Genomic DNA, 15,240 nt, shown 5'->3' with positions numbered 1-15,240 from the left:
TGATTTCCTGAAGGCTGTTTGTAGCTGATACACCTTTGCATACCCTTGGTCTCACATTATCTGTCTATGTTGCTCCTGACTTTTGTAGGCTAGCGAGTGTTTGTTGTTTCTCAGAAGTGCTGTTTACAGGTTGGAAATGATTCTCAGTGCTTTTTGGATCAGGTTCTCATTCATAAATTTAATTTGTTGAAGTATAGGTGTAGCTCAGATGCACGTGTAACTTTGTCCCATCAACTTTCTATTCTATTTCTTTCTATTTCTAGTCTGCCTTGCTGTTCCTTATTCCTGTTACCAACTGGCAAAGCAGTTTTCTGGCTTTTGTCAAGGTTAGCTAAGAAGGCCAACTGAACACAGGCAACCTAACAAATTGATTTAATAGTCACGTTTACAAATGACAGACTCAATTTGTCTTAATGTGATAGCAAACATGTAAAATATGACTCCTAATATAATCTGTAGTTTAAAATCTGAAAGCTGAGGGTAAGTTTTCCATGCATATTGTTTTATTTTTTCCCCAAACTAGGGAACCATAAAATGGGTTAGTTAAAACTATTCCTGCTTTACCAACTTTAATGCAAGTAACAATGTAGGAGATGTTAGTTAAGAGCTGCAAGAGCTTGGATAAATGAGCCCAGTAAAAGAACATGGTATGTGCAGAGTAAGTGCCTCAGAGAGAGCTGTGGGTTATGCAGAGAAGAATGGCTTTTGTTAGTCTAAATTGAAATCAGCGTGCTGGACTATACATCCTTTGAAGAAATTTCTTAGAAATACATTTTTCCCTTTCTCTCCATGCTGTGACAATTACTGCTGAGAAGTCAGTGGGTTTCCATAGGCTCAGCTCCTGAAATAGTTTCTGACTGATGTCTTGGCTGCTTGGATTGGGAATAAATCAGGTTTTTAAGTCTAATTTTTGAAGGTTTTGCTGAACGGCTGCTGCTTTTAAAAGTCACCTGCACCTTTGCTAGCTTTAACTTGTGTGGAGGCTTTAAAAACTCGAGTTTCTCTCGTTTCCTTTTCCCTTTCCTTGGCAGTGATGTTCTTCACCACTGTTTCCGCTGTGTCGTAAAGTGGAAAGCGGAAGGCAGCAACGCCTTGCCTTGAAGCTGTCAGTCTGTGTGAGAGCAGGAGATGGCTCTGGCATGAGTTTTGGTTCCCAGAGCCTCTTCCCTGTCCATCCTGCTCCGTTCCTGGTCCCTAATGTGCATCCATCTGCGTTTATCATGGGTTGTGTGATGGAGCTGCTGCTGCACACATAGCACCGGGCATAAGGGAGCGGGGTGCCAGAGCATCTGGGGATTTGGGGGACACAAGGACCTGTGTCAGAGCACAACCGAGTACTAAGCAGACACATTAAAGCAGCTTTAGTATGCTCTGCTTTTTGCCAGTGGAAGGATTTGGATGTTGAGACTTGAGTGAATTTCTCTTCGCCCTCTCCAAGTCCCAGCTGAGAGGTGAAAGTGCTGCTCGCACCCTGCTCGAAGAGGAAGCTGGTGTTTGGTGTCTGAGTGCTTTAGGCTAATATTGCTGGGTCAGGAAATGGTATGAGTAAGATTCTGCATTACAAACATGCTAGTTATGTGCATGCTTAAGAAGGAAAGTGTTTAACTTCTGTGGAATAAGGGAATTATGAGACATCAAGACAGTTTGCAGTACTGCTGAAACAAAGAATTCCCTAAGAGCTCAAAACGTGAAGGCAAGGTTCAGTCAGAGGTATTGCGAAAGCCTCTTTGCACCTGATGTATCTACTGCTTGTGTCGAGAAGACTTCTTTAACATGAGATGAAAACTCAGTGTTTTTTTCAAGTGTAAGGTCAGTGTTTGTGTCTCTTTACAACGGGTTCCTATTTTCTTATTGCCATCAACTCACAGTAAAGTTCGGAGAACCTAACTATGCAAAGTTGATCTTTACTTGATTTTATTGTAAAATCTTAGATTGTTGATGACAAAGGTAAGACTTTCATTAGGCCACCTCATCTCTATATAAAAAGTAGGCAGGATTCAAAACTTATCGGTTGAGGAGCAGATGTGTGTTACTGGGCACAGGGTGCAAGGTATTTGTATGGCTTCCGTGGGCTGGCATTGCTCTGCGCTGGGTTTTCATAATAGCTTGTGGGTTTCTTCCGAGGGAATTGCATCCTTGCTTTGTATATAAAGGCTATGGAAAGGCCTCAGCCATTTCTGGTACTTTCTGCAGTGATTTCAGCAAAATTATTTGCTGGTACTTGAGCATTTGCACTGATTGCGATTTGATTTTGTAGCATTTTTCTGTTACCGTAGCTGCAGCGTGCGAAGCGCTTTGGGGGAATATCGGTGGGTGTTGTATAATCGCCTCGAGCGGTGTGTTTATTGAAACTGCCTCAGCAAAACACAGCGTGTGTGGGAGCCAGTTCCAGCATGAAACTTCTCTGGAAACATTTTCAATGTAAATATCAACTTTTCTAGGGAGGTGGTGGACTCAATGGTGCAGCATTTTAAAGTGACAATATTTGGGGACCGTAGACCAGTTTATGATGGGAAAAGAAGCCTTTATACAGCCAATCCGCTTCCTGTGGCCACTACTGGGGTAAGACAACTGGAAAAAAACACTGGTACTTTAACAGCTGCTTAGAAAAGCAAAAGAAACAAGCCCAACTTCTAATATTACTGTATTCAGAAAGTATCGTGAGGTATCTGTGTTGAAATAGCCCTTTTAATGTATTTTCTGTAAATTCTAATATATGTAAATGCGTTACATACATATTACATAAATATATTACACATATAGCATGTCGTAGTTGCATTCAGAACCTCCCCTAGAATTTAGTCATCTCTCTCTACAGCATAATCTATTAGAGTTTTACAGACTGTAATGAAGCTTACAATGAAGTACTATTAATAAATTAAACTGCAGTTTCTTAGGAATGAAGAGTTTTCTAATTCAAGATGACAGTTCCACGAACCACATCTACAGTTCCCTTTATGTTGTGCATTGAATTATGTACTTCATCAAATGTGCTATGTCCTAATTAGCTCAGTTTTTGAGTATCTGGCCTATTTATGGGAAGGAGTGAGAATACCTGTCCATCAATCAAACAAATCTTGGTGTGTGTTGTTAAAAGCAGATCCTGAGATCTGTCCTTTTGCAGGGACAGCAAATAATGAAGTGTTTAGTTTCAGTCAAAACTTCTACATCCAAAATTTATTGCGTCTTAAGGATGTTTGGTGCATATGTAGTGTTAGTAACTGCATTTAAGCTGTCAGACATAACTTCTGGATAAATCTTGCAGTCCAGCTCTTATCTAGGTGTATTTTACTATAGGTATCTAACAGATTAATAGGGAGCTTTGAGGCACTGATACTTATGAAGTAGATCCTCCTTTCCCAGCTTTCCAGTTCAATAAATACAAAGTAGATATTCCTGCTCCAATACTGCCTCTGATTTCAGGTGTTAGAGGTGACAAACGCATCCTAGCAAACTCAAAAATTAAACTACTTTTTTTTTCCCCTCAACCACCCAGGTGGATTTGGATGTGACATTACCAGGAGAAGGTGGAAAAGATCGTCCCTTCAAAGTGTCAATAAAGTTTGTTTCTCGGGTGAGCTGGCACTTGCTGCATGAAGTTTTGACAGGAAGAACCTTGCCTGAGCCTCTGGAACTAGACAAACCTATCAGCACTAACCCTGTTCATGCTGTCGATGTGGTGCTACGACACCTACCCTCCATGAAGTAGGTTCACTGTCTTCCTGCAGTCTGTCTTTACCTGAAGTATCCCCCTTGGGAGACCTTCATCCCTGTTTTTTCACAGGTGAAAAGAAAAAAATGATCATTCCCTCATGCAGCACACCTGATTAGTAGAAGCATGTATTTTTGTAGACGTTTAAACTCCAGAGCAGGTGATGTTTTTGTTTGGAAAGCTCAAGAAACAGGAGATGCTTATATTAGGTATTAATTGAAAGACGGAGAGTTTGCAGTATGCTAGAGCGCTGCTTTCACATTTTCTGTTCAAAATGAGCCAAATATTTTGTACCTGGTGACTATCTAAAAGCATGAGTCTAGTTCATTGATATACGCATCAATGGTGCATGGTTCTCATGCTTTAAATACATCATTGAGACTAGATCCTGGCTTACCCATGTCTGTTGTTAATATCTCAGAACCCTGAAATATTAGAGAAGGTCCTATCAATTTTTGCCTTACTTGGGCCTTGGAATTTCCTTTTTGATTGCTGGCTCTGCCTTTCCCTGGTGTTTTTCATTGGGTGTCACTGACCCTTAGAAATGATCTGTGGTTTTGTGGAAGCCAGTCTTCTTCAGCTACCCAGATCCTAAGGAAATGTGAAAGACTTGTGTCTGTACTAATGCCTGTACCTTTAAAATGTGAGGAAGCATGGAGGTTTGTGAACTTTTCTAGTCAAAAAGCATTAGTTTCTCTAGTTCTTTGTTACCACTGCAGTTTTAATGCAATGAACACAGAGGTGTAATAAAACATTCACTAATAAAACATGCAAAATGATGTTTGAAGGTCAGTCCAGTATAGACAGTGCTGTTGTACAGAATCTGTGCTGTGATGGAAGTTACGCTTAATAAAGTGGAAGATCAGAAGGGAGAAGTTGATTTGTTTGCAAAAACTAGTAGACATTTTGTCTAAATTTACAAACACTGCAATGGAAACACCAGCATTCAGAGTATTGTTTAACCTTGACACTGATCCCAGTGCACAAAATGCCAAAAAAATGATAATGCCGTGTGTTATGATCTCTTAAGACAAAGCTTTTTATCTTATATTGGGAAAGTGATAGCATAAATGTGTGGTCATCTTTTTTGGCTAGGTATACCCCTGTGGGCCGCTCCTTTTTCTCAGCTCCGGAAGGCTACGATCACCCCTTGGGTGGCGGCAGGGAGGTCTGGTTTGGATTCCATCAGTCTGTTCGGCCTGCCATGTGGAAGATGATGCTCAATATTGATGGTGAGTTGGGCTTCGGAGTGGAGAATAAAGATCATAATTCTTGCCTCTAAGAATACAAATGACCTTGAAATTCAGTCTGTTTACTGTCACGTGCTTGTGTTTATGATACCTAAAACTTAGGTAGTAGATTAACTTCTGCCTTCTGTACAGAAGGATAAAGTAACCTGGAGCCATCTGCACTAATTTCTTGCCTTTTTTGTAAAGAAGAGTTAAAATAGCTTGGGGGTATTTTGCTAGAATTTGTACCAGAATAAGCAAACTTCCAACCTTTAATCTCTTTGTGTGCGAGGGATTTTCATCTGAAAAATACATGAGTCTTGTGGCTAGGTTTAAAGATGGAGTGTTTGTAATATCCTTATAAAATGGAACGTAAACTGGAAAGGCAATCTATTGCAGAAGTTGTAATGACAACAGTCCAGTGAGATTGTAATAATGAAGTGTATGCATGCATACTTTGGCTTGAAAGGCCTAGCATAGCTTGTTTTCATATTCCTGTGTTGCTGCATCCACAGTTAGACAAATTGCGTAAGAGTCTTTGTGCGGCTGTCCACAGTAGGTGGTGTTCAGTGCTTACAAGGAAACTGCAAAGTGTATCACAAATACCTATGTAAATGGGGCTAATTAAGGTGGGCTTTCTTATGCTAAATCAGGTCTGCTTTGCAACACTTTATTGAATGTACTTGAGATCGGCCAGTGCATGTGCCAGACTCCTTGTGCCTGTAGGCACTCGGAGGCTGCCTGGTGGCTAAAACCCCTATTGCAAAATGTCAGGGTTTGAGGTGCAGGTGCTGCCGAAAAGTTTCAGTACAGTAATTCACGTTCTGTTCTCACTGCCTGTTTGAAATGCTTCCTAAAACCAATGTAAATAGCCTGACTTCTTGAACTTTGTTAAACACTCCAAGTCAGGTTGCGTGTAGGGTCTGTCTTAAAGCCTAATGAAAATGTCCCGTATTACTGAGCTTTCAGAACAAAAATGTGCATGTCCACTGCTGTGGTTTGCCTGAACTGTGGATGATACTCATTTGACTTCAGATGGGTTTGCTCGTTTAAAATTACCATTCAAAGAGCAGGTATGACTTAATTATTCTTTGAAAAAGGAATGTAAAAATATTTCCAGTCTGAGAAATATCCAATCCTAGTATCTGTGTGCAAGGTATTGAGATAACTACATGTCAAGGAGGGCAAGAGTATTAATTTGTACCAATTTATGATGCACTGCGCCATTACCTTCTGTGAAGGGAGTTATTCCTGTCAATGTTAAATAGCATCGTAGTTATTCCTGCAGTAGAACTTTTTCAATCCCTTCTGGGAGTGAGGCACTCAATAACTTTGTCTTTAAGCCACAGTTTATAGGCTGATCACCTTACGTTGTGGTTTAGGCTGGCAGGATTACCTTCAAATCCCATTGTATGTTTTTTTTCTATTGTTTAACTTCATGCAAGGTTCGTTGCAAAATCCGTTCCTCTCTCTCTGTATCGCTTTTGCTGCTATGGGAGACGACCGGCGCGCTGCCAGCCGCTGGGGGTGTAAGCTATTTGTGTTCATTCAGTAGTCGGCATCCGGAGGTGGTGGCCGGCGTGCGTCATGCGAAGCTGGCAGCCTGCTGCAGTGACACACGTCTGGAGAATGTTTGGTTGTATCAGCACGGAGATGTGGCAGTTTGGGTACATGACATCGGGGAAAATGAAAGTGCTTGTCTACTATTTCACATCTCTTGTTGCTATTTGAAGTTTGAAACGTATGGATTATCTTATATCAGAGCCACAGCCTGGTGCTACCTTGCATTTCTTGCTAAAAGGTGGAGTTTCAGGTGCTTATAACTTTGCTAGGCACATTTTTTTTGTGGTCTTCCTTCTGTGGAATGAGTCAGCTGTCCTGCTTAAATACAGGATGTTGTCACTTAGTGTGACTGGGGCGTTAGTATGCAGGGAGGGTGGGAGATACTGGGAGATCAAGGGTTTCACTAAGCACTACACTCACATAATTCATGTACTTAAAAATTGTGCTTGTGTAGCTAGCAAATACTCAAGTAATTGAGCAGATCTCATATTGACAAAATCATGTCGCATATTGCTTGTAGCTCGATACAGAGTTGACCAAGAGTGTCTCTTTGGGACATTACAGCTCTCTAGAAATAAATGTTACCTGGGGAAAAACCCTTCCAAAACCCAGAAATGCAAAGTAGTGGTAGGATGACGATGCTGGTGAGTGACGTGTCACTGTGGGTTCTGTTTGTGTGTTTAGTGCAAACCTTGCTAATCTGTTTTGAAAGGGAGTGCTGTTCAACATCTTGTTGGGGATTAATTGGAATCTTTAAAAGCTTTCATTTATCTACTGCTTGACAGCATTCTGACTTGCCTTTTTTACACGTGATATTTTGTTCCTTTTAGTTTCTGCCACTGCCTTCTACAAAGCACAACCTGTAATTCAGTTTATGTGTGAAGTTCTTGACATTCATAATATTGATGAACAACCAAGACCTCTGACTGATTCTCATCGGGTAAAATTCACCAAAGAGATAAAGGGTGAGTAGAAACGTAACTGTCCTGTCCCAGGTAACTCGAGCTAATTCCAAGAATTTGCTCTAACTGGAAACCTTCTAGTTAGCATTCATCAGAAGGGCCGTGGGGCTGCTAGGAGAACTGCAGTACGTGTCTGTAGTTCTAGTCCTGAACGAGACAATGTGGCTCTGCAGAAATGAAAAATGAGAGATGTTCCCACTGGCTTAAAGAGGGAAAGGGCAAGCGTGTTGTTTATTGCCTGGTTAGAGGTAAGTGGCTGTTGCCTGCTGGCTGGCTAACCTTTTAGAGGCAGGGGTCATCGAGGCCGTAGTGGTATTGTGCTGTAGGTCTCCCGCTGTTTAAATGCTGAGGTAAAATGAACATTGATTTCAAAGCTAACATCATTGATTCTTGGAGAGTATGCCATTGCGGTGACTACTTCTTCTAATAACTGATTGCCTTATGGAAAAATAAGTACCACTTGATAACTTGCAGCTGAAGGCCAAATTCCATTCCAGAGAATTGCATAAGCCACTGGTTAGAGCAGTTGCACTCCATACATGCTACTTTGCTTTGTGTTTTCCCATATCCTTTCATTCCAGCGTAATTTGCAGAGAGAGAAGCTTTGAAAGAGTTCAGCTCTTCAAAGCTCTGCTCTGAAATGCTTGTTTTACCTGATGCAAGACTGGACTCTATTGAAATACTGGCCAGCAAATAATAAATCTGAACTACAGTCACAAACTGATGCGCTCGTGGAATAGTCATTAGCTGGGAAAAACAAAAAAGCCACCCTTAGGGAAATATTTCTAGTAGTCCTAATGTGCTTCCTTTTTACATTTGTCTGTCTTCATTCTGGAAGGCCAATAACTGGAAGATGAGAAGCTGCCTCTTCTCATGCCTCAGACGCTCTGTCACCATAGTCAGAAAATATTAAAAGGTTACCTTTGCTGTCAATATTTATTTTTATTGCTGCAATATCAGGAAACTCCAGCCAAGATGTGATTATGTATAGTGAAACAAACCCTGCGTTAAAGAATTTGCAGTCTCCGTGAGCAGCTCCGAGGGAGGGCAGTGTCTTCTGTGGTGTCACAGCAGATTAATGACAAAGCCCTGAACGGGTTCCAGATATTGGTGTATTCAAAGTGCTTCATGGCTCATCTTTTGTATTTTCTTTTCATGCTATATCGGGTCAATGGTAGCTTATTTTTTTTTGATGATGCCATTCTCTAAGTAATACTGATGTTAATGTTGCAATTAGTGCTGTCAGGAATCAGTGAAGCACAGTTAAAGCTTCTCTGGGATGTCTGCGTACGAGTAAAGTGGTCGTGGTATCTCCTGTATGGGACTAAGGAGCCTGATTTGATCTGGGGTATTCAGTCTGGTCCACAATCCACATGAGCCTTGACAAGACGAATCATCCTGCTTTCTCTAAAGCTTCTGTTAGTGGACTGTAGTGGAATAATTTGGGTAGCAATGCAGTTTCCAACTGCCTTGTCTTCCGTGGGGCTAGGGAAAAGCATAACAACGTGGCCATGCTATGCAGCACCTGTGTGATAAGCTCAATACTTCAGCAGATGTTGAGTCTGCTCTGTGTGTGCTACAGGCAGTCAGTGCTTGCAGTTTATAGAAATAACTGCTGAAAATCTGATGAGGCTGCTGTTGTTGCTGTCAGTATTTACTGTGGTTAGACAGTAATGTCTGGTGAGCCTGTGGCATATAGGGTGGGTGCTTCTAGCTTTTGAGCAGCTGAAAATCTAGTCTAAAGAAACTTGGTGAAAAGTAAAGAAAATTATAGGCTGATTGTGGTTGCAAGGCTAGGAAAAGTGAACATAAGGGAGAAATCTGCCTTTGCCCTTTTAATTTTATTGTAACTGCTGGTTTTAAAGGGAAATACAGCACTGAGAACAAGAACAAAAGGAAACAGTAAAAACAGCACTCTCTATCTGAGGTTAGTCATATGTCTGCTAAACGAAACTGCAGTGAGAAATTCAGATGACATTAAATGTTAAATACTTTACATTGATATGTTTTTGAGGAAAATACCTGATTAGTCAAAAATCCACTTAAAATGAAAGCAAGATGTTTAGAGCATAATAATTTTTTTGTACTGTGCTGCTTGAGCTCTGACCATGACAGCTGCTGGATTCGAACATACTCATAAGAAAACTTGTGTCTCCTGTGAAAACTTTTTATAGCTATGACTTTTTTTGTATTTCTGTGCAGGTCTAAAGGTAGAAGTGACTCATTGTGGAACGATGAGGCGGAAATACCGTGTTTGCAATGTAACAAGAAGGCCTGCAAGTCATCAAACGTAAGATGCTTTTTGTCAGAGTATAAAATGTGTAATAGCTTGGCACTGAATATGTAATGGGATTTAATATTCATTTGGGGAGTATTGATACTTGCCAACTAAGCTCTTGGTAAGTTTGATTAAAACATATATTTCTTCAGCTTTCCTTTACAGTTAGAAAATGGACAGACTGTGGAGAGAACAGTAGCACAGTATTTCAGAGAGAAATACAACCTTCAGCTGAAATATCCTCATCTTCCCTGCCTACAAGTGGGACAGGAACAGAAACACACCTACCTGCCTTTAGAAGTAATGAATTTATTCTGATAAATTGCTCGTTATTGGTAGGCGGTATCTTTTTGCAGGATGTTAAGAAGTAGTATGCTTCGGTACAAGCATGTTTGCATATTTACATATTCTTTATTTGCTTTTTGTTTTATTTTACCATTGACTACATTTTTAAGATGCTTTAAAGCTTAAATACCTGAATACCTGCACGTTTTCGCTTAGTTCTAAACGCTTTGGGGGTGTATTTTATAATGGTAGCATAGTATTATACATGTACGGTATGTTGGAATCCGTTTCTAAATGTGGATTTTTCTTCAAGGTATGTAATATCGTGGCTGGCCAGCGGTGTATCAAGAAGCTAACAGACAATCAGACATCGACTATGATAAAGGCCACAGCAAGATCTGCTCCAGATAGGCAAGAGGAAATAAGCAGATTGGTTAGTTCTTAAATTTCAGTTTGGTGTGACCCTACTCAGTAAATGACACTGGACTAAACCACACTAATGCCTTGACCACAGCCCGACAATTCTTTTACTGGATCACAGCCTACTGCTTATTTGCAAAAAGTATCTTAGGTTGTGTTCTTCCAGCCACCTGTAGGTTTCCTGAGTGAATGACTGACTGCTTTCCTCAGTAGAGACTAAATATTTTCACCAAAGAACTCCAACATATATCTTTATCTTTTTATATATCTGCTGCTGAATTCAGTCGCTCTAAACAGTAGTGTTTTAGCTGCCTGGGAATATAAAGCTTGAATATTTTTAGTTGAATATTCTTATAAACAGTTCTGAAATGTCTGCTTTTGAGCTGACATGTAAAAACTCTTCTAGGTGAGAAGTGCAAATTACGATGCAGACCCATTTGTGCAAGAGTTCCAGTTCAAAGTCCGGGATGAGATGGCCCATGTGACAGGGCGTGTGCTCCCAGCTCCAATGCTGCAGTATGGAGGACGGGTGAGGATTTTTTGGTTTTAATTTTGGGTCTGTTACGGTTTTCAAAGAGTGATTTCCCATGCACATCGATGATTTTAACCAGTTTGGTTGCCTTGTGCAGTACAGGGATCAGAGTTCAAATGGCCAGCTTTGTTTTTTCTTGCCCTAAAACTGTAAATAGCATAGGTTTTCCCATTTTCATTCACTTGCATGTCAGTGTGTTTTTCCTGTTTCCACAGAATCGAACAGTGGCAACCCCAAGCCATGGAGTATGGGACATGCGAGGGAAGCAGTTCCACACTGGTGTTGAGATCAAAATGTGGGCCATAGCTTGCTTTGCAACGCAGAGACAGTGCAGAGAAGAAATACTGAAGTAAGGCATGTCATAGTTCAGGCTTTGGACAGTTCTCTTAATGAAAACCATTTAGTGAAAGCATGAACACAGCAAATCTAATAAGCATTTTACCTGGCTTTACACTTCTAAGATGTTAGGAAGAGAATTCAAGCCGCTTCTTTGCTGGAAGCTACACTGTTTCAGTCCTGTGACATTGCTGCTTTAGATTTTAGCATCTTGAATGGAATACAAGAGGCCTCTTAATATTTTTTTTCAGTTCTGGCCTATGGTATTTGAAAGCTGTATGGCCATCACATAATTGTTTTAAAAATGCTGCTTTGAAAGTTAGGTGGAGGCCGTTTCTTTGAGTAACAGTTCTTCTGCCCCCTTATGCTTTGGTTGACACGTGTTCTTGCTGGTGCAACAATCTAGTAAACTTCTCATCTTTAGGGGTTTTACAGATCAGCTGCGCAAGATCTCCAAGGATGCCGGGATGCCGATCCAAGGCCAGCCCTGTTTCTGTAAATACGCCCAGGGTGCAGACAGCGTGGAGCCCATGTTTCGACACCTCAAGAACACCTATTCAGGGCTTCAGCTCATCATTGTCATCCTGCCAGGGAAAACACCAGTGTATGGTAAGAGAATACTTCTGTATATACCTGTTTCGTCAAGTATCATTCTTACAGATGCCCAGCATGCATTAGAAAATTCTTCAGGACCATTCTTCAGACATAAGAGGCCAGTGCTTTGTCTGAAGTTAAAATATATTGGAAGCAATTCTGAGCATGCAGCTAAATTTGAAGTTATTTTGTAGATTATCTACATTGCAATTATTGTGACGTAATCTAAGATGAAAACATACTGGTAGTTTCAAATGGACTCAATTTGCATCCTAATATTTGCTTCACAGCGGAGGTGAAGCGTGTGGGAGATACACTACTGGGAATGGCCACACAGTGTGTTCAAGTCAAAAATGTGATTAAAACATCTCCGCAGACCCTTTCAAACCTGTGCCTGAAGATTAATGTTAAATTAGGAGGAATCAACAACATCCTTGTACCTCATCAACGGTAAGAATCGTTGTGGAGATTCTTTCGGGTTTTGTTTTAACAAATGTGGTTAAGTTTGATATTTAGCACCCAAAACTTAAATGTACCCAAAATTTAGCTTGAAGTATCCTTCTGGTAGTATGTGAGAATCAGACGGAATTAAACTTTTTCTAGCATGGGCCCTGAATAGTTGTTGGCTTGTGAGCTGTCTTAAATGTTTTTCCAAATGTTTGATCAATATCAAAAATTTGAAGAGTAACTGCAGTTCTAGAGATGAAATATTACTGATTAGAAGTTTTCTGCAGGTTTCGGCATGTGCAACACATCCTGGAGAAATGTAACTCTTGGTTAGCATACCAGTGTGCTGCTAGTTAGGGTAGAAGTATACTGAAGGCATCTTGCTTCTCCCACTTTATTAGGCTAAGTAATTCCTCTCACACTTGTTTTTTTGCATGGGTGATCTGTGCTCTGTTTGTGCTTATGTTCCATTTGCTTTGAAGCCTTCAGTAGGGTTGGGTAAGTCCAAGCCATGTGTCCTCCCATCCTTCTCCTATGCTTCATTCTGAAGAAGCGCAGGTCTGTCAGCCTTGAAAACAAGGAATTCTGATGGTTTCTAACCTTTACTAGAGCATATCTATTCTTCAAGAGTGGGAATGTGCATAATGCAAGCCAGAAAAACTTACCGGGTGCAAGTTTTAGGAATTTTCCTGAGACTTTCTGATACCTTGGAATCAGTCTGAACATGAAGCAATGGTGCATGGAGCATATTTTGAAGGGAGATGATCCTGCTGCCTTATATCCTGTAAGCCAGAATAATGTGTGTGCTGCTGCACCCGGCCATCTGTTGCATGGCTGATACAGCACAGAAGCTGTGCTTAGCTGGCCTCATAGCACTAGTGTAATCAACTGGTAGAATAGTAATTTCTCTAAGATGCTGTCCATAAAGGTGTAGCTTTTTGGCTTTTCTCCACTGGAATCATGCTGCAGTTACAGGCAGTGTGACTTGGAATGACCGTTACGGCGTTGTAGAAGTTTACATCTCGTGCACAAAGATTTCATTGTTAGGTCTGGACAGAGTACCTGATAAGGAAGTCTCTCTGTGCAGCTTAGCTGAAAGAGAAACAAAGCCCCATATTGAGCAATAACCTTGCACCAACTGTTCATCTGCAAGTGTGACTTAGCACTTTTTTTTTTTCTTTTGAAGACCTTCTGTGTTCCAGCAGCCAGTGATCTTTCTGGGAGCCGATGTCACTCACCCTCCTGCTGGAGATGGAAAGAAGCCTTCCATAGCTGCTGTAAGTTTTATTAAATCAGCATTGTTATTTCATCTTGGGTAAATGTTAGAACAGTAAAGGCATCTATGACTGTCAAATATCTTTCAGGACTTATTCCAGTTCTTTGGTACACATTTCCAATATTATTAGAAATCATTTATTTAAAAGGAAAACACTGCTTGATACTTTTTATTAGCATTTTATTTTTAAATCAAAGTAAAATGGCAGTCATATTAAATAGAATATTCTTGCAGAAATATTGCAAAGGAAATAATGCAGCTTTGAGGTGTTTGTTAATAACATCGTATTTCTGAAAGAGGAAGGCTTAATTAAGGCCTAGTTTGGCATGATTATTCTTGATGTGTTTTAACTTTTGTGTTGGTATGGTCCAGGAGACCACCAGAGTGGTGGTTGGATGCTTGTTACGTGGTCAGTCCATTGCTAATCTGTCCCCTTGGTATTTTACTTGCTATTGTTTGCAGTTACGGAAACTGCCTCTTTGCCTTAAGTAACTGAGGCAAGCTGGAATGTTTCTCCATGTAGAAGGTGAGAAAACATCAAAGGAAAAAACTCAGTTTCTTGATTATAAGAATATGCATTAGTGTGCTGTCAATAGAGGGGAAGACGCTAGGCAGATAATTTCTGCAGATCTGTTTCAGGGTGCCTGGAGGGCAAGTTACATCCCTCTTGTCAAAAGGTATTAAACCTGTACCTACCACAAGTTCCAGTTAAAATGTTACTGTAGTTTTTTAAGCAAGCATCTTTTACTTGAAAATTGCTCTTTTTTTTTTTTTTGCTATTTAATCTTTTTATAGATTTGATCTTGTAGCTTTTAGTCATGTAATGTTCCCCTGAAGGTTGTAGGTAGTATGGATGCTCATCCAAGCCGGTACTGTGCCACAGTGCGTGTTCAGCGACCCCGGCAGGAAATCATCCAGGACCTGGCCTCCATGGTTAGAGAGCTTCTCATCCAGTTCTACAAGTCAACACGGTTCAAGCCTACGCGTATCATCTTCTACAGAGATGGGGTCTCCGAAGGACAGTTTCGACAGGTTGGTTCATCTGTTGGGTTTTTGAAACACTTTATATAATTAATTCCTGTCCTCGTGTTTGAATGAGCTGCACTGCTTATATTTGTACCGAGATATCACAAAATAATTGAGCCTTTTTAGGAGAGATTTTCTTAAGTATGTTGGGTAAGAAAAGTTGCAACTTCTTTCCTGTCTGGGAAGACAAACTCTTGGATCTTGGGAAAAAAGATATTTCTTATTACTCCCTAAGATTAATTATTGTGTGGCAAAGTTGAACCTAGTATTAACTACAAACTATTTATTAAGCATTTTGTGTAGAATACAATGTGACAAAAAACTAAACTGTTCTGTTCATGTGCTTGTAGGTTTTGTATTATGAACTGCTAGCCATTAGGGAAGCCTGCATCAGTTTGGAGAAGGATTACCAGCCTGGAATAACCTATATTGTGGTGCAGAAACGACATCATACACGATTGTTCTGTGCAGACAGAACTGAAAGGGTAATCGTTGTCCTATCTCAGTACAAGCTTGATGTCAAGCACGTATACTGCTATAGAAAATATCGGCATGGGCTTCTCTGTCAGACTGCTCGTGT

The 15,240-nt window shown here is 40.5% G+C and overlaps 1 protein-coding gene across 1 annotated transcript in view; it reads left to right on the top strand.

Annotated features, from left to right (window-relative positions):
• AGO3 (argonaute RISC catalytic component 3) overlaps window positions 1-15,240 on the top strand; it is a 38,114-nt gene that overhangs the window by 8,499 nt on the left and 14,375 nt on the right. Inside the window, exons 3-16 of the mRNA XM_068657539.1 lie at window positions 2,442-2,562; window positions 3,497-3,705; window positions 4,808-4,944; window positions 7,335-7,469; window positions 9,669-9,756; window positions 9,897-10,044; window positions 10,343-10,462; window positions 10,856-10,978; window positions 11,197-11,330; window positions 11,742-11,926; window positions 12,202-12,361; window positions 13,545-13,635; window positions 14,472-14,666; window positions 15,011-15,145. Coding sequence (XP_068513640.1) covers window positions 2,442-2,562; window positions 3,497-3,705; window positions 4,808-4,944; window positions 7,335-7,469; window positions 9,669-9,756; window positions 9,897-10,044; window positions 10,343-10,462; window positions 10,856-10,978; window positions 11,197-11,330; window positions 11,742-11,926; window positions 12,202-12,361; window positions 13,545-13,635; window positions 14,472-14,666; window positions 15,011-15,145 — 1,981 coding nt within the window. The remainder of the gene's footprint in view (window positions 1-2,441; window positions 2,563-3,496; window positions 3,706-4,807; window positions 4,945-7,334; window positions 7,470-9,668; window positions 9,757-9,896; window positions 10,045-10,342; window positions 10,463-10,855; window positions 10,979-11,196; window positions 11,331-11,741; window positions 11,927-12,201; window positions 12,362-13,544; window positions 13,636-14,471; window positions 14,667-15,010; window positions 15,146-15,240) is intronic.

This window comes from Anas acuta, chromosome 21, assembly GCF_963932015.1.
Source record: "Anas acuta chromosome 21, bAnaAcu1.1, whole genome shotgun sequence".
Lineage (NCBI taxonomy): Eukaryota > Metazoa > Chordata > Aves > Anseriformes > Anatidae > Anas > Anas acuta.
Note: the sequence above shows the minus strand (reverse complement) of the source record. Positions and strands in the feature narration are given on the sequence as shown.